Below are 24,922 nucleotides of genomic sequence, written 5' to 3' on the forward strand. Positions count from 1 at the left end.
CCTAACTAAATGAGTTTACCTCTGGAATTCTGCAGAATTTCTTGTGATTGGTTCCATAGAACTAAAACTGAAACTCATTCTTCACTTCAACATTAGTTGGCTATATCCCAAAGTATTCTTATACAAAATAAGAGAATAGAAATACTTAGCAATTGCTTTGAGCATATTAATTTCCTTATGTCCTTTATTTACCAAACAGGTTACCATACAAAATATGAAAAATATTCAATAATTGTATTGTCTACTCAGGCTGCTATAACAAAATACTATAGGCTGAGTGGCTTAAACAAGAGAAATTTATTTTCTCACAGTTCTGGAAGCTGGGAAGTCCAAAATTAAGGTGCCAGCAGGCTTGATACCTCACAAGGGCTCTCTCCTTGGGTTTCAGACAACCACCATCTCACTGTGTGCTCACAAGGCCTATCCTCAGTGTGAACATGTGGAGAGAAAACAAGAGCACTCTCTCTCTTCCTCTTCTTATAAGGCCACAGTCCTATTAGATTAGGGCCCCACCTTTATGACTTCATTCCTTAATTATCCTTAATTAACCTGAATTATCTCCTAAAGATTCTATCTCCAAATACAGTCACACTGGAGTTTAGAGCGTCAACATAAGAATTTTGGAGGTGACACAGTTCAATTCCTAGCAACAGGCAGACTACCAAGAAATGCAGCAAAAAATATTTGTGGCATGATAATTAAATATTATAAACATCTTAAATTGAGAACACCTATATTTAAAAGTCATGCATCAGATTTAGTAATGCATCAGATTTTAAGTACAGCCATACTGATGGCAAAGAGATGAGAGTTGAACAGTGGCATAATTTGTTTTTTGTGTAATAGGGACAAATAATTTCTACATATGCACATATCATTGCACTAATTTTAGATTGGTTTAGAGAAAACTTGGCTGGTGTGGGTGTGGAGAGGAGTGGAGAAACCTTAATTCATTTGACCATGGTTAATACTGGGGGTATAATAAAAATTCTCTGAGTGCAATGGAGCTCAAGTAGGTACCCCATGAGTGGAGTACAGAAACTTTAGTATTTGAGCTATTACCACTATTATATGCTTTGTATATTGTTTGTTTGTTTGTTTTAACACTATCTACTCTTCATTAGTTTAGATATGAATCAAAGCAGTGAAGGATGTATGAAAAAGATTAGCAACGTGAATATTGACAAACTTATAAATGACTTCTCACAGATAGAAAAGGTATGTAATGATATCAAACAGTTGTAGAATATAAGGAAAAGTGGAACAGATTTTGCCAATGGAGGGAGTTGGGAAGAAAAAAAATGTACAAAAAAATAAGCAAGGTAAAAATAATGGAAATGCATTTTGCTAAGCCCCTCTCTCTCATTTTTAAAATCTGTATTTAAAACATGTGGTTTTGGCTCGTTTATACTAATATATCAACATGTTTGTGGGGCAAGGGAATTAATAATTGATACACTTTTGCTAAACTTAAAGGGGAAATACGTGTGTAAGTACCCAGGATGTCCATAAATTCAAGAATGGTTTAGTAAGAATTGAAGTAGACTCAATCCTCAATCTCTTGCCATTATGACTAACTCTTAATTTTTTAGTCTTTCCTATTTTATTTGTTCCCTTTTTCTTCTCTTTTGCCTAAAAGCAGACTTGATTAAAATCCCCCTCCCCAACTCTGGACAAATTACATGGTAGACCATACCCACAAGTATATATTAGGCTTTTTCTCTCCTCCTGTGTCTGGGAGAGGAGTAGGAATAGCTGTTGAGAAATGTAGATGGATAAATTAAAGACTTGGGAGGTGGATTTGTGAAACAGGAATAGGAGCGGGAATAATACCTACTTCTATTTTCTCTCCTTTTCTTATCATCCTTCTCTATTCCTTCTTTTCCTCTGTACAATTTAGTATTGCCATAATGCAAGAATTTTCGTGACAATGGGTATTTTGAGATAACATGAGCTTTTTTTTCAACGATGAACCTGGGTTTTCTTAACCAAGTGATTCTGACCAAAGTAAGAGAGAAAGAGAAGGAAATAAGCACTTTGGTGGGAGAAGAATTTGTACAAAGTATTTGAAGATTAATTTGGAATTAGCTCTTATATTCTTAGACATTTTAAATAAGAAATATTGTTCATTTTTTGATGTTATAATGGTACTGTCCTTGTATTTTTGAGTCATCTCTTAGAGATGCATATAAATGATAATATTTATGGATGGAACAATATAATGTCAAGGAGTTGCTTTGAGATAAATTCAAAAGTGGTGAGACTAGGATTGGGTAAAGGTATAGATGATACAGGACAGGTCATGAATTGATGATTTTTGAAGGTGCTTGAAGGATACATGGCAGCTATTTCACTATTCACAAAGATATCAAAGAGATATGTTGAAGAATATTTATTCATTGTCTATAATAGCAAAAAGTGGGAACAGCACAAATCTTCCTCAGTAGGGAACTATTTAAATAAATTATATTCATGAATGAAACAATGCAGCTGTTAAAAAGAATGAGGCAGACCTTTATGTGCTTATGTGACATCATCTCCAAGAAAATAGTACTAAGTGGAACATCCAAGGTACAGAACAGAGTAAATACGACCCTTTCCTATAGTTGTATAGTCACAAAATATTTTGGAAATATTTATAAGGAATTGTTAATCGAAGGACTGGAGGTTGAATAGTTGGAAAGAAGGAGGTTCAAATTAGATCATATTTTTACTTTTTATAACTTTTCATAAGTGTTCATCTGTTTTAACTTTTTATCATCTTACTCTTTAAATTAAAGATAAATTAGAAAGTTGGCTTATTCAAGAATATATGCCAGGCTTAATTATTAGACTCTCAGGTATTAAATGGTTTGTATTTTCATTAGTCTTCATATCTTTAGGTAAAAAATCAAAAGAGCAGCATTGATTTAGTGGTAATATGTATTCTGTTTCTTCTATAGAGGATGATAGAAAACAGTGGAAAGAACAATATATTGGATATGCAGTTGGAAAAAGCTAACTGTTTATTGAAAGCAATGCAAACAAAGGAGGTCGCAATTAAAGAAGGTTAGTTCTCTGCTGCCTATAGAAATAGTAATTCTAATGAGTGTGCTTTTTGCTGTAACAGTGATTTTACATTTGTAAAATATTTTAAATTCACATAGAACTTTCCAGACTATCATTTCATTTTATCCTTAATATAAACCTGAAAGACAGATAGGACTGGTATTACTATTCCACCTTGGTAATGAAGAAACATGAACAAAAGAAGGTAATCTGGGGCTTCCCTGGTGGCGCAGTGGTTGAGAGTCTGCCTGCCGATGCAGGGGATGCGGGTTCGTGCCCCAGTCCGGGAGGATCCCACATGCTGCGGAGCGGCTGGGCCCATGAGCCATGGCTGCTGAGCCTGCGCGTCCAGAGCCTGTGCTCCGCAAGGGGAGAGGCCACAACAGTGAGAGGCCCGCGTACCGCAAAAAAAAAAAAAAAAAAGAAGGTAATCTGTCTGAGTCCAGTCAGCTAAGAAATGGCTAATCCAGGGACTTCCCTGGATTTGGCGGTACAGTGGTTAAGACTTCGCCTTCCAACGCAGGGGATGCAGGTTCAATCCCTGGTCGGGGAGCTAAGATCCCACATGCCTCGCAGCCAAAAAACCAAAAACATAAAACGGAAGCAATATTGTAACAAATTCAATAGACTTTTTAAAAAATGCTCTACATTAAAAAATCTTAAAAAAAAAGAAATGGCAAATCCAAGGCTCAGTCCAGGTCTTCAAACACATGGAAAAAGTACAGTTGAATTCCTGCCTCACAATTACACCAGAAGAAATGTGAGATGGGTCAAAAATTTTAGTGTTAAAAATGGGCTGTCCTAGTCTGAAGCTCTCCCCTCACTTCTTGGACGTCCACGCCATGCGCTCAACTGAGCTCCCAGCAGCTGCCATCCACACTGCCTCTCCTTGCCCTACACCTTCTCTGTGCACCCATCAGCCCTCAGGGAGCCTGGGAGCCTGGGCACCCAGCCTGGCACGGTGCTACTCATTGAGAAAGCGGCATTTCTCTGGGGCACAAAGGTCTGAGACTGCACTCAGATGAACCAGCTGCAGTGGCAACTTTGCCCCAGGCCTGGTAGTGCTGGGCTTCCCATGCAACCAGTTCCAGGCATCAGGAGAACACCAAGTACCAAGAGAGCCTGAATTCCCTCAAGCTCATCAGAGATGGTCACGCTTTTCCAGAAGTGTGTGATGAATGGCACGCAGATGCACCTGCTTTACGTCTTCCTGTGGAAGGCCTTGCCCTAGCCCGCTGACAACCGCTGTTTTCAACAGAGTCCAAGTTCATCACCTGGGCTCTGTGTGCTGCAACGCTGTTGCCTGGAAGTTAGAGAAGTTCCCCAAAGATGCGTCTGTGCCCAGCATGGAAGCCCTGCTGTCCCAGGAGCCCAGCTGTGCCTAGGGCTCCCCTCCTACCTCTGCTGCTTGCCAGTCACAGTGGTGTCCTGTGGGGGGGGGTCTCGTCCATAAGGTATTTCCTCTACACCTGCGTGCAGAAGCCACCTGATAACCAGGAAGATTCCCCTAGACGGATGCTAGTCCTGTCCATCCCAGCCTTCCCTTTGCCAGACCGAGGGTCCTTACTAATAAAGAGCTGGGCATCAGAAAAAGAAAAAAGAAGAAGAAGCTGTATACATATAATTCCTCACTACGTCAACTGAGAGGGCATAAAGTCAGTAGGAACAAACGAACCTAGCACCAAGATCTTGGTTTCTAATACCGTCTTATAATAAAAGGAACCAGGGCTCCTTGAAGAAATGGTTGATTCTAAGACTGGGGCAAGAAATATATAAGATGAGTCTAAAGCATCTTGTAGTACCAGAAAATAAGAAAGTGCTCAAAAAGAAAATAAAAACTCCACAATGATAGGGGTATGTTAAAGGGATAAAGGACCCAGGTGAAAAAGTTCTCAATGACCAAAGCTGGAATGATTTGAGCAACAAAATAGATAAAGTAGTATTGGATTATAACTCAAAGTATATAATAAATATCCATGAGTACATACTGATAAAAATAAATGATTAAATAAATAAATGGGGATGAAGAGATAAATCTCTGCAGAATTCCAAACAACTTATGTAAGTGACTTGGCCTCAAGGAAGTATATCATAACACCCCACTCATCAGGTGCGGGCTGTGTATAGTGACTTTCTTCACTATAGGGAAACATACAGAATGGAAAAGGAGGTGGTGGAGAGTAACTATATAGTGGAAAAATCTGACATACACGACCTAAGGCAAGTAATCAAGGTCAACGTGGTGTAATGTTGATAGTATATACCTTTGCTATGATGTGATGAAGATGGCACTCTACCTCTATGTTCTTCCCCCCCATAACCTCCTCGAATCATGAGATAAGCATCAGACAGATTCACATAGAGGGACATGCTACAGAATACCTGGCCAGTACTCTGCAAAACTGTTAAGGTCATCAAAAACAAGAAAACTCTGAGAATCTATCACAGCAAAGAGGACCCAAGGAAGACATGACATCTAAATGTAATGTGGGGCTTCCCTGGTGGCACAGTGGTTGAGAGTCCGCCTGCCGATGCCGGGGAACACATGTTCGTGCCCCGGTCCGGGAGGATCCCACATGCCGCAGAGCGGCTGGGCCCATGAGCCATGGCTGCTGAGCCTGCGCGTCCGGAGCCTGTGCTCCGCAATGGGAGAGGCCACAACAGTAAGCGGCCCGCGTATGGCAAAATAAATAAATAAACAAATGTAATGTGGTATTGTGGATGGAATCGTAGAACAGAAAAAGGACATTAGGTAAAAATTAAGAAATCAGAATAAAGCATAGATTTTAGTTAATAATAGTGTATCAACATTGGTTCATTAATTATAGCAAATATACTGTACTAAAGTAAGATGTTAATAATAGGGGAAACCAGGTATAGAATATTTGGCAACTCTCTGTAATATCTTCCCAATTTTTCTGTATATCTAAAACTGTTCTAAAAAATAAAGTTAATTAAAGGTCAAAAAATGAAGCCACAAAAAAAAAAAACTAGAAGAGAATATAGGGGGTTTTGTTTTTATGTTTTTAAAAACTGAGAAAGCCTTTCCAAGAGTGACATCTACCAGTGGATATCTGGTTAAATAAATTATGGTATGTTTATTTAACGAAATACTATGTAACTGATAAAAAAATGAACTACCTTTATATGATATAACATAATCTCCCACATATAGTAAATGAAAACAACAATGTACACAACAGTATATTATCATTTTTATAAAAATGTATCTTAATGCACACACAAACACCCTCTCCCCTATATGTTTGTATATCTCTGGAAAGCTAAACAATGGCCCGGTAACAGTGCTTGCTTTGATGGGAAGGAAACTGGCTAGTTTTGGGGCAGAGATTGGCGAGATAGTCACTTTTCACTAAACTTGTGTTTCATGTGTATGTATTACTTGAAATACATAATCAAATACTTCTTTAAAATCCAGTTATACTTATTCTAAATCTAATGGCCTTTTTGCTGAATAATACGCAGTAGAAGTGAAAGAACAAGTGAGAATGATACCTTAGAAAGCAAAATGTGTACTAATTCACTTAGAGAGGAAGAACAAACTACATATAATGATTGGACTTGTTCAACAATAAAGAATGATATCTTGATATTTTATTTTCTTCACTTGATACCAGATAAACAATGTCTTTGCCAGCTCAAGATGGTATAATATTGATATTGAGGATCATATACTATTAAAAAAAAAAACCTTTTCATACATAATTGTATTTAATATTTACAACTGCTTTATGAAATAGATATTAATGCCCAAATTGCTTGTTAATGATAGAGCCTAAATGTGACCTCAAAATAATCACTGATTTACTAAATTATACAGTATAAGCAGTAGCTTAATATTCTGAGCTCTAGTTTTTAAGAATTGGATAGGATAGTATACTTCAAATTACACTGTAAAGTCCAACAGAAATGATAATGCAGGTAAAGATTTGCAAAGAGAATTAAAAGCTATTATTCTAAAATAATGAATGGTATTCTATTGATACCTTTTGAAGAATTCCTTATTGAGCCAGTTTCCTTTGTTTTTTTTTTAAAAAAAAAAAAGGTGTGTTGAGAGAGCCACCTTGTGTTCTAAATTTGAAAATACACATTTTGGGAACATTCAGTATACTTTCAGTTTCAGGGCTCTGTTTTCAATTTGCTGATTACTGAGGTACCATATTTCATAAATGCTGGATTCATGCTTTTAAAGGCACAAAGACAAGTGATGGCAGGATCTATGCCTCCATTTTTAATTGTAGCAGCTAATACAATACCATACATGAAGTAGGTAATGTCAGTTGTCACTTAACCATCATTCTATTACTGAGAAACAGAAAGAGAAAAAAAATGGATGATGGTGGGAACTTTGTCTGAGCTGGTGGTGGGGAAGGTAGAGGGGGAATGGGGAGGAGTAGAACCTTATACTTGCATAAAGATTTTAACTTCTACAAAATACTTTCATTTCTATTAGTGTAGTTGAAAAAAGTACATGGAGACTGAGTGCAAGACCTCTAACTGAAAGGTGAAGTTTTGAATTCTCCCCTCACAGTACTGGTTCTTTCAGTTAGTTAATAAATACAAAAACTATTGAACACCTATGAAATAGTTACCACTTTAGAAGCAAGGAATATCAAAATAAATATCTTTACCTGAAAGAGTTCACTATCTAGTGGGAGAAACCACAAATAACTAAAATGTAATGTGAACAATGGAGAAAAGCAATATATACAAATTGTTATGGGACACAGGAGAGAAATAGTAACAATAACAATGTTGAATATTTGTGAGTGAATTTAGAAAGTATATTTTTTCATTTGTTTGTCAGAACAGTCTAATATATGAGAATAGTAGCTTACCCAGTGTGTCATAGCTACAAAGTAAAGAAAACTCTAATCTGGTTCCTCTGATTCCAAATTTCATGGTTTCATCAGCATATCCTACAATTCCTGAGGAAGTACTGAATTAAGAGCACAGGATTTGAAATGCGAAAAACCTATGTTCAAAACTAGACCTTCCATATACTGTGGAATCTTTGTTAAGTAACCAGACATCTATGGGTGACTTCCTCCCTTTGCAAAATCACAGTAATTATACCAACTTCTCAGTATCAGATGGAATACTGATTATGATGTTTATAATGTACTTAGTGTAATGCCTGGCAGGGTAAACATTCAATAATAGTACTTTATTATACCTAGACAATTTTTATTGTTAGACACAAATGTGGTATTTAATATTTAACCATCAAAACAGATACCCAACTAAAATAGAAACTAGTCAGTGTGTCACACTAATGCATAGTGCCTGAATATCGGCCGTGGGCCTCTAAAACAAAAAGAAAGAGCATAAGGTTCCATATTTATTAGCTGTTAAGCCAAGCACATAAGAATGAAATTGCCCCAATCTTTCTTTTTAAAAATATTGTTATTCTTTATGAAGTTTTCATCATTATATATTTAGCTAGTATAATTATAAACTTAAACTAGTACAACCTGGGTTTCTCAAATTTATAGTAAAAATGTGATAGCAATAACTATCACAGAGTCTGTCTCTGGCTCTGTTCTTGCCCCCTTTCCAGGGCCTCCCACCTACTCAAATTACTCTGAAGAAGTGGTCTTGCGCTGGTCTTCTTGGTGGTAGTAAAGTAGTTAGAATCATTGACTTTGGTGCTGGACTGCTGGAGCTGATGTTGTAGCTCTACCATCTACTATTTATAACTTTGGATAATTTGCTAAACTTCTGCGTATCAATTTCCTCATATGTAAAATGAGGCAAATACTAGGACCAATGTCATAAGGTTAAGAGGGTTAAATGATTTAATATTGGCAAAGCACTTTGAATATCAATACAATATTATTTTCACACCACAGTTTCTCCACTTATTCCTTTCTTACTATGATATTGCCTGTCAATCAATCAATGACTTAACAAATATTTATGGAAAGACTATTATGGACCACAACTGTTCTAAGTACTAAGGAGAAATAGTAAAAAAGAAAATAGTCCCTGCTATCCTGGAGCTTACAGCCAAGTGGACTGATTAAAGTTACAGAAGTTGCTACCATCAGCTGTTGCTGGTGATAACCAAGGGTATACTGAAAGCTTATATGCACATGTCAGGGCACTAATGCTTGCAAAGGAGGTTCCATCTCCCATTATGCAAGAAGACATTGGCACCAAAGTTGCTGATGCCTTGTAACTCAGCACACTGAGTTTTTACTTTTATTGCTACTCCCTTGCTCTAGGACTCAGGCAAAGAGGACAGGTTAGAGAACAGTGAGGAAGAAAAGCATTATTTTCTCCCAAATGACACCTCATCAGCTCTATTTTCGAACAGAACTTAATGTTCCTTGACTCTCTTTCCTTAGAATGTTCTTTTATGGAAAATTCACTTGGATACACACCTCATAGTTCTCCAGACATGTCCAAATGTGCCTTACTTCTAGGGCAGATGTTGCTAAGTCACATGGTGGGGAATCCCTACATACTGGGTTTATCGTGCCTTAGAAAACTCATTACTAAATCCTGGAGTGCATTTGACTTAAAGAGTGCTTAAAGAGTGATTAAAAGGTATTTATTATATAATTTATTTTGAGATATCTGGTTGCTTTATTAGGTCTCATAATTGTCAATTAAATATTATTTTAAGTGTCTCAACTTTGAGATAATAATTCCAAAATGAAAGCAAATAATATTCAAATATATTTATCTTTTATGTTTTAGAATGTGCTACTCTTCATAATATGATAAAAGGGCTACAACAGACCATTGAATATCAACATAATTTGAAAGGTAAGTTAGAAAAAAAAGTAAAATCTAAAAAAATAAGATATATTTAAGCACCTTTAAGAATAGAGAGTTTTCATAAACAAAACGAAAAGACAACCCTCAGAATGGGAGGAAATATTTGCAAATGAAGCAACTGACAAAGGATTAATCTCCAAAATTTACAAGCAGCTCGTGCAGCTCAATATCAAAAAAATAAACAACCCAATCCAAAAATGGGCAGAAGACCTAAAAAGACATTTCTCCAAAGAAGATATACAGATTGCCAACAAACACATGAAAGAATGCTCAACATCACTAATCATTAGAGAAATGCAAATCAAAACTACGAGGTATCACCTCACACATGATCAGAGTGGCCATCATCAAAATATCTACAAACAATAAATGCTGGAGAGGGTGTGGAGAAAAGGGAACACTCTTGCACTGTTGGTGGGAATGTAAATTGATACAGCCACTATGGAGAACAGTATGGAGGTTCCTTAAAAAACTAAAAACAGAACTACCATACGACCCAGCAATCCCACTACTGGGCATATACCCTGAGAAAACCATAAATCAAAAAGAGTCATGGGGGGGTTCCCTGATGGCACAGTGGTTGGGAGTCCGCCTGCCGATGCAGGGGACGCGGGTTCGTGCCCCAGTCCAGGAAGATCCCACATGCCACAGAGCGGCTGGGCCCGTGAGCCATGGCCGCTGAGCCTGCGCATCCGGAGCCTGTGCTCCGCAACGGGAGAAGCCACAGTAGTGAGAGGCCCACGTACCGCAAAAAAATAAAAATAACATCATTATCTACATGGAAAATCTAAAATATTCAACAAAAAAAAACCTTCTAGAACTAAGTGATTACAGCAAGGTTGAGCTATACAAGATTAATATACAAAGGTCAATTGTTTTCCTATATACTAGCAATGAACAAGTGGAATTTGAAATTTAAAACACAGTATTTGGGGCTTCCCTGGTGGTGCAGTGGTTAAGAATCCGCCTGCCAGTGCAGGGGACATGGGTTCAAGCCCTGGTCTGGAAAGATCCCACATACCACGGAGCAACTAAGCCCATGCACTGCAACTACTGAGCCTGTGCTCTAGAGGCTCTGAGCCACAACTACTGAAACCTGCGCACCTAGAGTCCATGCTCTGCAACAAGAGAAGCCACCGCAATGAGAAGCCCGCACACCACAACGAAGAGCAGCCCCCGCTCGCCGCAACTAGAGAAAGCCCACACACAGCAACGAAAACCCAACACAGCCAAAAATAAATAAATAAATTGTTTTAAATTAAAAATTAAAAATAAAACACGATACTATTTACATTAGCACCTCCCAAAATGAAATACTTAGGTATAAATCTAACAAAATATGTATAAGATATATATAAGAAAAACTACAAAACTTTGATACAGTAAGTCAAAGGAGAACTAAATGAAGAGAAAGTCCATGTTCATGGAAAGGAAGATTCAATATTGTCGAGATGTCAGTTCTTTCCAACTTGTTCTATAGATTCAAAGTGATCCCAATCAATATCCCAGCAAGTTACTTTGTGAATATGACAGAGTGTGGATAATACAGAACTTGGAATTATTGTTATCCAGGTCTAATGTCTCATTCAGTCCTGTCACTGATCCCAGTTGGGCACTGAACTCAAGTCCTGACCTCTATCTCATACTGATTCCCAGTTCCAGTCCTGGCTCCAATCCTACTTCTGGCCTAATTTTAGCTCTGAACACCTTTAATATCTGGCTCAGGTAGAGATCCTGACTCTATTTTGAACTCTCACCACGCACTATACCAGGATTGGCTCTTTCCTGATCTAAGTATATCTGATTTTCCTAAAAACACCTAGAGGTTAACAAGAGAGAATACAGAAAACTGTGAAGCACCACTCCTTCTCCATCATCCTTCATCAAGAGAAACATTTTGGTTATATACAAAAAATGTCAATTATGATAGGTGTGAAACAGTAGGACAAATTAAAGATGCAAAACTACATTTTAATTAATTTCATTTTTTCTTATTTAAGTTTTACATGGAAAGGCATTATATAAATACAACTGTGGTTCTTAATAATGTTGCTGAAAGCTAAAACCTCCCTTTCTTTCTAGCTTAGGATATCACTCATCTTCTCTTTTGACAGTAGTTTTGTTTCCCTCACCCATTCTGCAATACAAACTATACTAATCCTCAAATACAGATCAATCCAACCATACACTGTATTACTTACATTGCTACAGCTACTGAAGGCTATTGGTGAAAAATCATACACTGCAGACTACTGAAGGCTATTGGTGAAAAATCATACACTGCAGACTCCTTTTAATTTTTGAGTCCCAGTATCACTTATACCCTTAATTTATCTTGGCTTTTTAAATTTTCATCCTTTAAGCCCCCAACTTCAAATGTTTCTTTCTCTTTCAACCTACTTTACTTTCTATATCACAGAAAAAATTGAAAGCTGTCAGGTATAAACTACCTCATTTCCTGTCATCTACCATCCCTGCTTCCCACTGCACTTCCTCCAATGTATTCATACACAGGCATATCCTTCCTTCCTTCCTCATTAGCTTAGGAAAAAGAAAATCCTTCTTCTTATCCAAAGTTTATTTCTCTGCATGGGTTTAACTTTCATCTCTCTTCACCTCTCTCTTCTGGGATATTGCATCTTCAGTTGTCTCTTCTTTTCTCTCTTTCATTTCCCTCTTTCTATTGGCCATTCTTCTCAGCACTTAAACAACTCAGATCTCTCCCACCTTTTCAACAAACAAGACAAAGTTTTCTTGACTTTGGGTTTATTCCCTCCAATTACCCTCACTCCTTCCTTTTACAATCCAATCTCAAGGGAATAGTCTGCACTCACTCTCTCCATTTCCTTACCTTCACCTAGTCTTCAACTTAGAACAATTGAACATCTCCCAAAGTTTTCAGATTCAAAGTTCTTTCATTTTATCTTTTACTGCATTTATTGCCATTGATTATAACCCCCTTAAACTCTCTTTTCTTAGTAACACCCTCACCTGCGTCTCTGGACACTTCTTCTTAGTCTTCTTTATAGGATAGTCTTCCTTTGGCCACCTCTAAATGTTTCTCAGCCTACAAGAAAGATTCTTCTGGATACCTCAGGCATTTCAAATTTGGTGTGGTAAAGATCTAGATTCATCACTTCACTCGTAAAAATCTTCCTCTTTTAATTTTTCCCAAACCAATGAACAGTTTTCAACCACTCAAATCAGAAAACTAGAAGGCAAACATTCCCTTTTCTCTTTTGCCTCTGCTATCCAATCGGTCACTAAGTCTCCTGTTAATTCTATCATCTAAATAGTTATCTTTATTCTCCTTTTGTCTCCTACTGCCAGTGACCTAATTTAGGCTCCTGTTATTTCTTACTTGATCACTTGTTACTGATATCCATTCCTCTGGGGTCAACCCCCACCCCCATTCATCCTCTGCACTGCCGGATAATCTTTTTAACATGTAACTAATCATTTCACTTCACTGTTCAAAATTCTTTCATGATTCTGTAACCTATAAAATAAAATTCGAAGTTATTCATATAGAATATGTCTACCTCCTATTAGGCTACATCTCCAACCTATTTAACACATTCTCCTTAAAATTTACATTCCAACAATACTGTATTTGAATTGTAATTTTCCCAAATGTGCTATATTCACTCAAGCCCAAAGTCTTCTGTGCAGTTTTCTGTATCTGGAACACATTCCTCCAACTTATCATTTAAGTCTCAGCTCAAGTGGTTCCTCTTCTACAAATCCTTTCCTGACTTCAAGCTGACCTAAGCTTTTCTTCCACAGCTCCCCGCCATATTTCAGACACACTGCCATTACAGAGCAATTATCATAGCATATCATAACTGTTTACACATCTGTCTCGCCACTAGGCTGTAAGTTCTTTGAGGAGAAATAATTTTTTTGTTTCAACATTCCCAATGTCATGCACAGAGCCTGGTGTGTAGTTGATGCTGTATGCATGTGTTGAATACATACATGAATGGAAACTTGAAATGTTAAACATATTCCCATATTAATTTAAAAGTTCTATATATTAGGATATTCACTGATGTTTTTTACACAGGTGAAAATGAACAACTAAAAAGAAATGCTGATCTTATGAAAGAAAAGTTAAAAACTCATGAACAGGTGAGTTTGTGTGTCTTCATATTCAATCAGATCCCTGTGGAGCATTGTCTTTCCAAATTAGAAAAAATAAAGTAGTTTTTTTCATTAATAAAGACAGCCAAGGGCTTCCCTGGTGGCGCAGTGGTTGAGAGTCTGCCTGCCGATGCAGGGGACTCGGGTTCTTGCCCCGGTCTGGGAAGATCCCACATGCCGTGGAGCAGCTGGGCCCATGGGCTGTGGCCGCTGAGCCTGCGCGTCCGGAGCCTGTGCTTCGCAACGGGAGAGGCCTCAACAGTGAGAGGCCCGCGTACCGCCAAAAAAAAAAAAAGACAGCCAAAATTTTTAGAGTAAATATATATGGGAGTGCCAGACTTTTTACTATAGAATATACTCAATTAGCACTTTAAAACATTTTTATAATAAAGTGAATGTGTTCAATATTTATGATTTGAGTAATTTATTGCAATTTTATTGTACCGTCTAAATGAAGACAGCATTTTATGTGGATCACCAATTAATTTTCTCCCAAGGGCCAACATACCCTCTGCTATGTTTTCTTCTCTCCTATAAGAGCAGTGCCATGATGGCAATTATAGAACATAAAACACAGTACCTAGAACATAAAAGGTCCTCAGTAAATGTAAGCTCCCACCCCTCTGCCCTGTGGGAAGTTTATTATGCTAATTTTTTCTCATCTTCTAAGAGCCAACATGTCAAACTCTGGCAGACCTAAGATTTCCAAAACTCAACTTGGATCTGTATCCAGCTTAGAACTTCAACTTGAAGGATCATCTCTATTTCAATCTGGTTCTTCACTTGGGGAGCCTTTGAAGAAATACAGGCTAATTCTGTAACCCTTCCAGGGCTTCTGGGTAATACTCAGGAGTAATGAATGGCATCCGACTGTGCTCTTGGAAAATTTAGCTTCTCATCACCAATTTTGAAATAATTTAAATATCTCTGGATTATATCCCATCCTTTATTTTTCCTTTCCTCTGTTTCCTTTATTTTTCCATCATTTTCATATCTTGCCTCTAGAGTTCAACAATAAATGTGAAGTCAGGGTGTAACTGGGACAGAGTGAAAGGAGGAAAATTTTTGCCTCTTTTCTCTTCTAAAATGTCATCATAGAATACTGCTTTATCTAGAATACTATGAATTTTCAGAGGGATGGGAATTACAGAGAAAAATGCCATGATCCAAGATTCTGAACTTATTAATCGCTGTCCAAAGCAAACTAAAGATCACCTCAATCCAATGAAAATTCTCTAGTACAAAACCTCCAGGCACATCCAAAACATATGGAGAACCACTCCCTAGAAACAAACTTAGGAGTTACTTAACGGCCATATTTATGGAATATGTTAAGAATTATTAAGTTTTATAAGAACAAAAATATAACCAGAAGCTGTCCCTTGGAATTTAAAGTTCCCAGAAAGCAAATGAAAAGAAGGCAACTAAGAATAACTTGTTGGAACTTTGTCCTCTTAAAAAGAAGAAAGGATTGGACTCCTTGGGGCTGGCACAGGCTAAACTAGGGGAGAAGAACCTAATTAGATACAGCCTGGCCCCAGCCCAGACATTTAGGATAGGCTTATGCCTCAAGGCTGCAGTGAAAATCCTGGGTCTTACCAAATTAATGGGAACATTTCAGGTGGCAAAGTCAATGGGGAAAAGATACATAGATTTGTCTCTTGTGGTTTCCCAGGGCAGCAACTGCTTAATGCAACCATCTGAGTCAGGAGAAGTTTATGAAAGGCACTCTATAGTTGCCCATGTAGAAATCTAGATACAAACATAGGAAAAATAGCAGTTTATGAGAGTCACCCCTTTAGTCATCTGCCCAGCTTTAATCAAAGGCAATGGTTGGATATGTTCAGCCATTCCTCCAAGTTGCCTGGCAAAAAAACATAGCCCAAGTAGGACTCCTGACTATATCCCCTTGAATTTTTGATAATCTAGAGGAGCTATTCACTGGGTCTAGGCTAAGAACCTCTGACTTAATTCTTATTTGCCCTCTCATTCATTCAAAAAATATATATCAAGGGATATACACTAGGAGTTAGGAATACAACAGTGAGTAAAAACAAAGTCCCTGCTTTTAGGGTGTTTAGAGATTTTTCTGGGCCTCTTGCCTTGATCGTTGTCTCTTTCTTACTATCCCACCTCACTTTTATTCTTCCTGCTTTCCTTTTCTCCTGCCTGTAAGTGGTTTCTCTATGTAGAAACATACCTCTGGAAAAATTGTAAATTTTATCTTTGGAGGATTTCTCTCTCAACACCTCTCTCAATGCCACTCTCCGTATTAGCATAATAAATAACTTCTATGCTTCAGCAACCTAAGAAACTAACCTCAGGAGGCTGTTGAGCACTTCTCAAACCCCAAATTCATCCTTCTTTAGCCTCCCCATAAAAGTAACCCTTACCATAGGTAATGCTTAACCTCCTTCTGGGAATTAGGAATGTTTATATAATTTTCAGAAACAGAAATTCAGCCCACATTCAAAGGGATTCATCCTACATTAGGGTAAGCGCACAGACCATCAAACAGTGCCTAAAGTTGGCTTTAAAATATAGCTTTGGCGCTTTTTTGACATATTTTAATGCTGTCATGGCATTTATTCATACAATTAAACAAAATATTTTGAGCATCTATGATATGCTCTGAACATAGTGATGAGAATTCAGAGGCAAAGATAAAAAATCATTGTCTCTAGGGCTTCCCTGGTGGCGCAGTGGTTGAGAGTCCGCCTGCCGATGCAGGGGACACGAGTTCGTGCCCCAGTCTGGGAAGATCCCACATGCCGCGGAGAGGCTGGGCCCGTGAGCCATGGCCGCTGAGCCTGCGCGTCCGGAGGCTGTGCTCCGCAACGGGAGAGGCCACAACAGTGAGAGGCCCGCGTACCGAAAAAAAAAAAGGGGGGGGGGGGCTTCCCTGGTGGCGCTGTGGTTGAGAGTCTGCCTGCCGATGCAGGGCACACGGGTTCGAGCCCTGATCTGGGAAGATCCCACATGCCGCGGAGCAACTAAGCCCGTGCGCCACAACTACTGAGCCTGCATGTCTGGAGCCTGTGCACCGCAACAAGAGAGGCCGCGATAGTGAGAGGCCCATGCACCGCGATGAAGAGTGGCCCCCGCTTGCCACAACTAGAGAAAGCCCTCGCACAGAAACGAAGACCCAACACAGCCATAAATAAATAAATTTAAAAAAAAAATCATTGTCTCTAGATGGTCTCTATCTACTTGGACCAGAAATTGGTCCTTCTCAAAGCTGAGCATTCAAACAATGAACAATATCTTTCCCCTCTAGATATGATTATATACCAAAAATTAATATAAACTGAAAATTTCATCTTTCTAATTAATCAAAAGTTGTCTACACATACTCAAATTGAAGGATGAATGTATATTTTAATCTTTAGGAATATAAGAATAGTATTGCCAAACTTATGAGTGAAATGAAAATCAAAGAGGAGGGACATAAGACAGAAATAACAAAACTTTATCAAGATATGCAGAAAAAAGGTAAGTTTTAAAATTTACTGAATTCTAAGATACCATAAAACAATTTACACAGATATATAAACTTTTTTCAGTAATTGCCAGTATTCTGAATAAACATTGCCTTGACACATTTGAATTTAGTTTTTGTTCCTTTATATATATTTATGTGATATAAATTATAACACTTAGAAATTGGACTCATGGAGTTTGCACTTAACATTATTTAATGTGAAATAGTTAATATCATTGTAAAATTAATATAAAATGTATAGTTAACTTTGATATTTATATACTCAGCATATTGAATATAATTTCACTAATGAAATATTCTTCCTTCAGCAAAGTCTCATGAAATTATGTTGAGAGTTAACTGGTTTCATAAAGGTATTTAAAACTTTCTTAATGAGCCTAGATGCACACCGTATGCAAAAATTAACTTGGAATGTATGGTAAGTCTGAATGTAAACCTACATCTATAAGACAAGTAGAAGAAAGCATAGAAGATAATCTTTGTGACCCTGAGTTAGCCACAATTTCTTAGAAAGAAACAAAAAGTACAAAAAATAAAGAAAAAAAGTTCTAAATTGAACTTCTTCAAAACTATTAACTTCTGTCCTTCAACACTGTTAAGAAAATGAAAAGACAGGCCACAGACAGGGAGATAATACTTACAAATGCATAGCTGATTATGTCCAAAATCTATGAAGAACTCTTACAACTCAATAAGAAGTGAAACAACCCAGTAAGGAAATGGGCAAAATATTTGGACACTTCCCCAGAGAAATACGGATGAAAAGTAAGCACATGAAAACACACTCAACATAATTGGTTAGTAGGGAAATGCAAATTAAAACCACAATGAGATACCACATTGCACCTCTTAGAACTGCTAAAATCTTCTATAAAACTATCAATACCAAGTGTTGGTGAGGATGTGGAGCTATTGGAGCCCTCATACATTACTAGTGGGACTACAAAATTATAGTCATTTTAGAAAAGAGTTTTGCAGTTTCTTTGGGTTCTCTGAGAAGCAGATGCCTAGACAGAATTAGACATTCAAGAGGTTTGTTAAGGCAGACATTTGTGAGGGTAGATAGGGAGGGAACTGGGGGAGACGGGGTTAGCCGTGGGTTTATGATACAGGTCTAACCTCTGTGAAGAAGAGAAGAAAGGAAGGTGTGTTGGGCAGAAGTCTTAGACTGTGACACACTTATATGAAAGTTTCAGCAAAGTTGGGCCAAATTTGCCCATCAACCAAGTTCAGCAACTCTCAGGAACAAGTCTGCCTTAGTGTCCCTGCCAAGTTCAGTCACTGGCTAGGAGCAGCTCTTGGGAATCATGAGCTCAGCATAAACATGGTCATGAGGACAATGAGCCAATTATGTTCCCTGAAGCTGGAGATCTGAAAGATGCATTTTCATGGCCACAACTGTCCCCTCCTTATACTACACATACCTACTTCTCCATAGGAGTTCAGGTAGCAGGTTCTCCATGGTTCTTGTGGATGTTTCTTCCTCAGGAGAAACCTACAAGAGGGATTGTTGAAATGTTCTTCCTCCTAGGGACCTAACCGTGTCTTTTCAGCCAGCGGGTTCTAGACCAAAAACGTGGTTCAGACTGGGGAACCGAGCAAAGGATAATAATTTTTAACTGGGGCATGTACCCTCAGCCTCCTGTTCCTCCATTTGGATTCTTTTGTACTAGGTGTTAAGCAGCTTGGTTGCTCATCTATTAACTAACTCTACAACTGTCGAAAATCACGCCCCTTTGGCCGCTCTCTGACCTTCCTGCTCATTATGATAATTGTGGCCTCCTGGGTTTTGGCAGTTAAGCACCATCATCTGGCTTCTACAGCTTGGTGGGGGAGGGGGGACACCATCCGCATAGATATTAATGAGCCCAACTTTATACCCACCTCTTCTGTCAGCCCAAGCTTGCAGATGAGAGCAACCATTGAACTTCTTGGTGGTGCTGGTTTTTCTCTCACCAGCACATTCCTTGTGGTCTTGGTTAATAGTGTGTCTTCTGGGCCCTCCTAAGGAACATGATCTTTTGCTGAGTTATCTTGCCTCACATAACATATCCACTCAAGCATGCCAACTTTCGAGAACCTCCTTATGCCTTTCTCTACTATCTGCCAGGGCATCTCAGGTATTCCCACTTCACTCAGCTTTGGCCAGGGCTTTCTCTAGAGGTCTAAGGCTACTCTAACAGAGTTTGTCCCATATCCTAGGTCCTTGCTAGGGTATTATGTCCCCTGTCCCTAAAGAGTATATATCTTCAAGTCAATGAATTCTTGCTTACCTAGTCTTACTTTCAGTCTTCTTCTATCCAGCACCCTCAAAGTCTGTTCTCAAGGGTATTCACATGGCTCTTTCCAATACAACCTAGCTAATTCTTGCGGCTCTCTGGGGTATAATCACTTTCCCCCCTTATCAGCCCCAGCACTCCCCCAACCAGGTTATACTGCACTTTAACCCTAGTTATTGGCCTAGCAGCCAAAAGAGGAGGGAAGGGCATCTTCTGAGAGGAGCCTCTGCAGCATCTTTCATCAGCTAGGTTAGTGCTAGTTCTTAACAGGAAAAAGTAGGTCTGCAATTTCCGAGCATTTAGGGGAGTTGTCACAGCCAGCATCCTCACAGGTGTTTATCCAGATGTTCCTGTCCTATTTTTCAGGATCTTAGGTGTTCCCAACTAGGACCCTGATTTAGCATAGCAGACCTGTTTTGGCTGAACATTTCAACATCTCTGGAGTTCTGCAACTTTAATGATTAGATTTTCTGTTGCTCAGCTCTACCTGCTCTTCCACTAGAGTTGGTGAGAGTCTGTTTGTAAGCTACCAAAGAGTCCCTCTGGCTCTCACACCTAGTCTTTTTGTTTTGTTTTGTTTTCCTTTTCTCTTTTTTTTTTTTGAGTTTTATTTTTTTTATACAGCAGGTTCTTATTAGTTACCTATTTTATACATATTAGTGTATATATGTCAATCCCAATCTCCCAATTCATCCCACCACCACCATCCCCCCGCCTTGGTGTCCATACGTTTGTTCTTTACATGTGTCTCTATTTCTGCCTTGCAAACCCATTCATCTGTACCATTTTTCTAGATTCCACATATATGCATTAATATACGATATTTGTTTTTCTCTTTCTTTTTTTCTTTTTTTTTTTTGCGGTACACGGGCCTCTCACTGTTGTGGCCTCTCCCGTTGTGGAGCACAGGCTCTGGACGTGCAGGCTCAGCGGCCATGGCTCACGGGCCCAGCTGCTCTGTGGCATGTGGGATCTTCCCGGACCGGGGCACGAACCCGTGTCCCCTGCATCGGCAGGCAGACTCTCAACCACTGTGCCACCAGGGAAGCCCTGTTTTTCTCTTTCTGACTTACTTTACTCTTTACTCTAGACAGTCTCTAGGTCCATCCACGTCTCTGCAAATGCCCCAATTTCATTCCTTTTTATGACTGAGTAATATACCATTGTATATATGTACCACATCTTCTCTATCCATTTGTCTGTCAGTGGGCATTTAGGTTGCTTCCATGACCTGGCTATTGTAAATAGTGCTGCAATGAACACTGGGGTGCATGTGTCTTTTTGAATTATGGTTTTCTCTGGGTATATGCCCAGTAGTGGGATTGCTGGGTCATATGGTAGTTCTATTTTAGTGTTTTAGGACCCTCTATACTGTTCTCCATAGTGGCTGTATCAATTTACATTCCCACCAACAGTGCAAGAGGGTTCACTTTTCTCCACACCCTCTCCAGCATTTATTGTTTGTAGATTTTCTGATGATGCTCATTCTAACCAGTGTGAGGTGATAGCTCATTGTAGTTATGATTTGCATTTCTCTAATAATTAGCCACACCTATTCTTTAAATCGTTAAATTCTTGTTAACAGCTGTTTCTCATTATCCCTCAGTAGGATGTCAATTTAATTTAGCAGTAACTCTCCAACTCTACTGTCTTTGTGGGCATTGTTTCCCTCTATCTTTCAAATGCCTGAACTATTACACCTGCAAGGCATTCACCTCCACCAGGACATTTCCCCCAGATTACTTCTGGTAAAATCTTCAGCAATCAGACCCCCGTTGTGTACTAGGAACTACCAGTACTCCATATACCACTAATGATGGCTTCCTCGTTTCTTACAAAGCAGTAAGTGCCCCATCATACCTGTTTTCTTGTGCTAGCTCAGGTCCTCCAAGGAGCCGACAAGATGGGAGTAGACAGTCAAAGAAATTTATTGGACAAAATGCTTATGAAGGGAAATGGTGAGGGAGCCAGAAAAAGCTGATGTAGTTCTAGTCATCCTGTAATTTGAGGCCTTCTATAACTAGGAACCCAGGATGTGTCCCTCTTTAACCATTAAATCTCCTATTTATTCTCTAGGCATTTAGAGAATATTATTCTCTAGATATTTAAGAGTACAAATTATTCATTCAAAAGCATTCAATGGGCAACCTTTGCGTCGCAAGCATTTTTCAGGGGCTTGTGAAAAATATATAAAAGCTACCCTGCATGTAAACAGTTTCTAAAATACATGTTTTTATTAATAAATTCCACTTTCTTGTAGATTGTTTAAAATTCAAAAAAAATCTTTTAAGATTTTTGAAATGTTAAGATGAATTTATGTTTTTATGCAGTTGAATTAAGTGAAGAAAAGAATAAAGAACTGATAGAGAAAAAGGAGGTGGAAATCTCAGAGTTAAATGCAAAGTTAAGAACTCAAGAAAAGGAAAAACAAAGTGAAATAATCAAACTACAGCTAGAGGTAAGTGTTTAAGGCTCTGCTAGATTTGAGGATGCATCCCTTAGTCTAGGCCATACTTTGGTTATTTGTCATCAGAGTGAGATAAATTTCAGGATTAGAAACAACCCTGTGAGAGGGCTTCACACATGCTCATTCTTCATCCATCACATGCAATGCTTAAACCTGGTACAGACAACTGTTAGCAACACTGCCTTTCAGCACTTGGCCTCAAGGTGGGACTCTTCAGTCATTCAAAAGGTCCTGGTTTCCAGAGAGGGTATTTTCCTCTGACAGCAGAGACAGATAACTCATATTACCTGCATTTTACAGCTGAGTCTATGCAGCCTTTCTAGGACTACCATTCCAGCTGTGGGGAGAGTGTTTCTAATCCTAAACATTACTCTCTCCTCAGCAGAAATTGTGGAACCCTGGTGAACTAACTGGAAATTTCTTTTTCTTTATTTAAAATAAAAAGAGACTAATTTGTTCCCAATAAATATGTAGAAATATAGAGGCAGACAAACCAGATTTTTTTAAAGGGACTTTAAATAGGGCATCTCAAAGGCTGAGGTTCCGGTTCTTGGGTCAAAAGCCTTCTCAGTTGGTTGTTTAATCAGATGTCAGAATCTCAAAGACATTGATATTTTGACAATATATTTGCCCTCTACATTTTTGTCTAGATCCTTCTAATCTCCCTTTCCATCATTCTTCCCTCAGCTTGACTCCCACTTTACCTTACGTTGTTAGAATTCACCTACTTAGTTAAGATAACCTAGTTTTCATGTTCTTTAAAGTTTGGTATCCTGAGGTGCTTGGTGAGATACAGTGTTGAAGATTCTACAATTATTGAGCAAAAGGGGACTGATGTTGACTTTCGAGGCTCTTTGATGCTGTTCCTGCCTTCTGGTCAAGTGTACCCACAAACCACAGTGAGGGATGGATGGCCATCTGATATAAAATAGACTGTGTTTCAAGATTGGCCATCAACTTCTAATCCACTGATTGGGAATGTGCATTTTGTTTGCCATCCTGGCCCTGTCACTGGTCTAGCCCAAGTTTGTTGTTTGATATACAGAACTCTTTGCTATTTATCTTCATTATAACTATAATCCATTTCTCTCCCCAAACCAGAACACAATCTCACAGAGTTTATTCTTAGTTCACAGTGAGGCTACATTAAATTCAACCTGAAGGAAAAATTATAATGGAAGATTTTGCAAAAAATATGACTGTAACAATGGCCCATGAGAATTTTTTTAACCCAATTCACTTTAATGCCAAACCAGCAAGAGTTCAAACTAAATCAATAAAATCATATCCAAATTCTACTATTTAGCCTCAAAGTTTCTGCAGAAGGGTGTATGTTTTTCTCCCATGACTGTTGATTATACTACATATTCTTTACAAAGTACACTCATAGTAACATGAAAATATTTTTATGTATCTTTAAGTTAACTAGATTCTCAACCCTAATTAACTAGATTCTTAATCCTCCATGATAGAATCAACAGATGTCTTGAGAAAAAAATGATGCTGACCCCACCCCAGAATTTCTAAGGTAGTGTCCAGGTATTTGGTTCTTTAAAAAATCTCCCCAGGTAATTTTAAAATGCAGCCAGGGTTAATCTTGTTTGGGTATTCCTTATTCTCTCTTAAAGACTTTTCTATCTTCTGTTATACAGTGAATACACTTGAATTACAGATTATATGTCTAAGGATACAATGGATTATACTTATATTTATAGAAACATTTGTTTCTAATTGTTTAACTAGAATGTTCTCAACTTTCTTTTTAAACTTGATTCAGTTTGATGCCAAACTAGCAAGAGTTCAAACTAAATCAAAATCATATCCAGATTCTACTGTTTTGCCACACAGTATCTACAGAAGGGTATGTGAGTTTTTCTTGCACAGCTGTTGCTTAAAAAAATTAATTCTCTTAGTGTGTTTTCATAAAGGTTATATTTACTAACAACATACTTAACAGTTTTCCTTAAAATATATCATAAAGATATTAGATTTTTAATAATCTTTATAAGTCTCTTTCAATTTAAACTAGTAAATCTTAGTAGTAAATTAAAACATTAGAGAAGTCCTCTGACTCTTTGGACCATCTAAGGAATTCCATAATGTACTTTGAACTAAGGCTGATTTACTATTCTGAAGTTATTTAGGTACTCAGATACAGATTACTTCTTGTTCAACTCCTTTATTTATGGTTTATAATTTCAAGCTAAATAGGGAGAATGGAACAAACTAAAACAAATGGTGCTAATGTGTGTTTTTGTATCCTTGTACCAGTTTTACCCCATTAAATCCCACAAAAGCAAAATTATAGACCTTTCAAAATATGGTATCTTTTTTAATACCTACTTCTACTTAAACCAGAAGCATAGTTTTTGCTGTTGTTCTGTTGTTCCTTGTACTTAATCTTATTACTTATGAACTGCAATAACAAAATTTTTCTGCTCTCTTTAGAAGCTTCAGCATCTTCAAGAAGAAAAAAACAAGGAGATTGCAGTTCTTCGTAATACCATTCACGATTTAGAGCAACGCCTCTCTGTTAGCAAAGATTCTCAATTTAAACTTGCTGGCAAAGATTCTTACTTTAAGCGTAGACGGTTTTGAGTATGGAAGTAAATTCATTAGTTGCTATTTAATTTCTTTAAAAGCAATTGAAAATTCACTTCTATTGTCAATATAACA

The 24,922-nt window shown here is 38.0% G+C and overlaps 1 protein-coding gene across 1 annotated transcript; it reads left to right on the top strand.

Annotated features, from left to right (window-relative positions):
* Nucleotides 1-1,131: 1,131 nt before the first annotated feature.
* On the top strand, nt 1,132-24,844 carry CCDC152 (coiled-coil domain containing 152; the record flags this gene model as incomplete). Its single annotated transcript, XM_082650225.1, has 8 exons — nt 1,132-1,218; nt 2,943-3,048; nt 9,775-9,843; nt 13,922-13,986; nt 17,388-17,490; nt 22,110-22,237; nt 24,024-24,107; nt 24,695-24,844. 8 exons carry the CDS (start codon nt 1,132-1,134, stop codon nt 24,842-24,844), a joined length of 792 nt encoding a protein of 263 aa, XP_082506351.1.
* Nucleotides 24,845-24,922: the final 78 nt, after the last annotated feature.

The sequence above is a fragment of the Grampus griseus genome, assembly GCF_964374135.1.
Source record: "Grampus griseus genome assembly, chromosome: 3".
Lineage (NCBI taxonomy): Eukaryota > Metazoa > Chordata > Mammalia > Artiodactyla > Delphinidae > Grampus > Grampus griseus.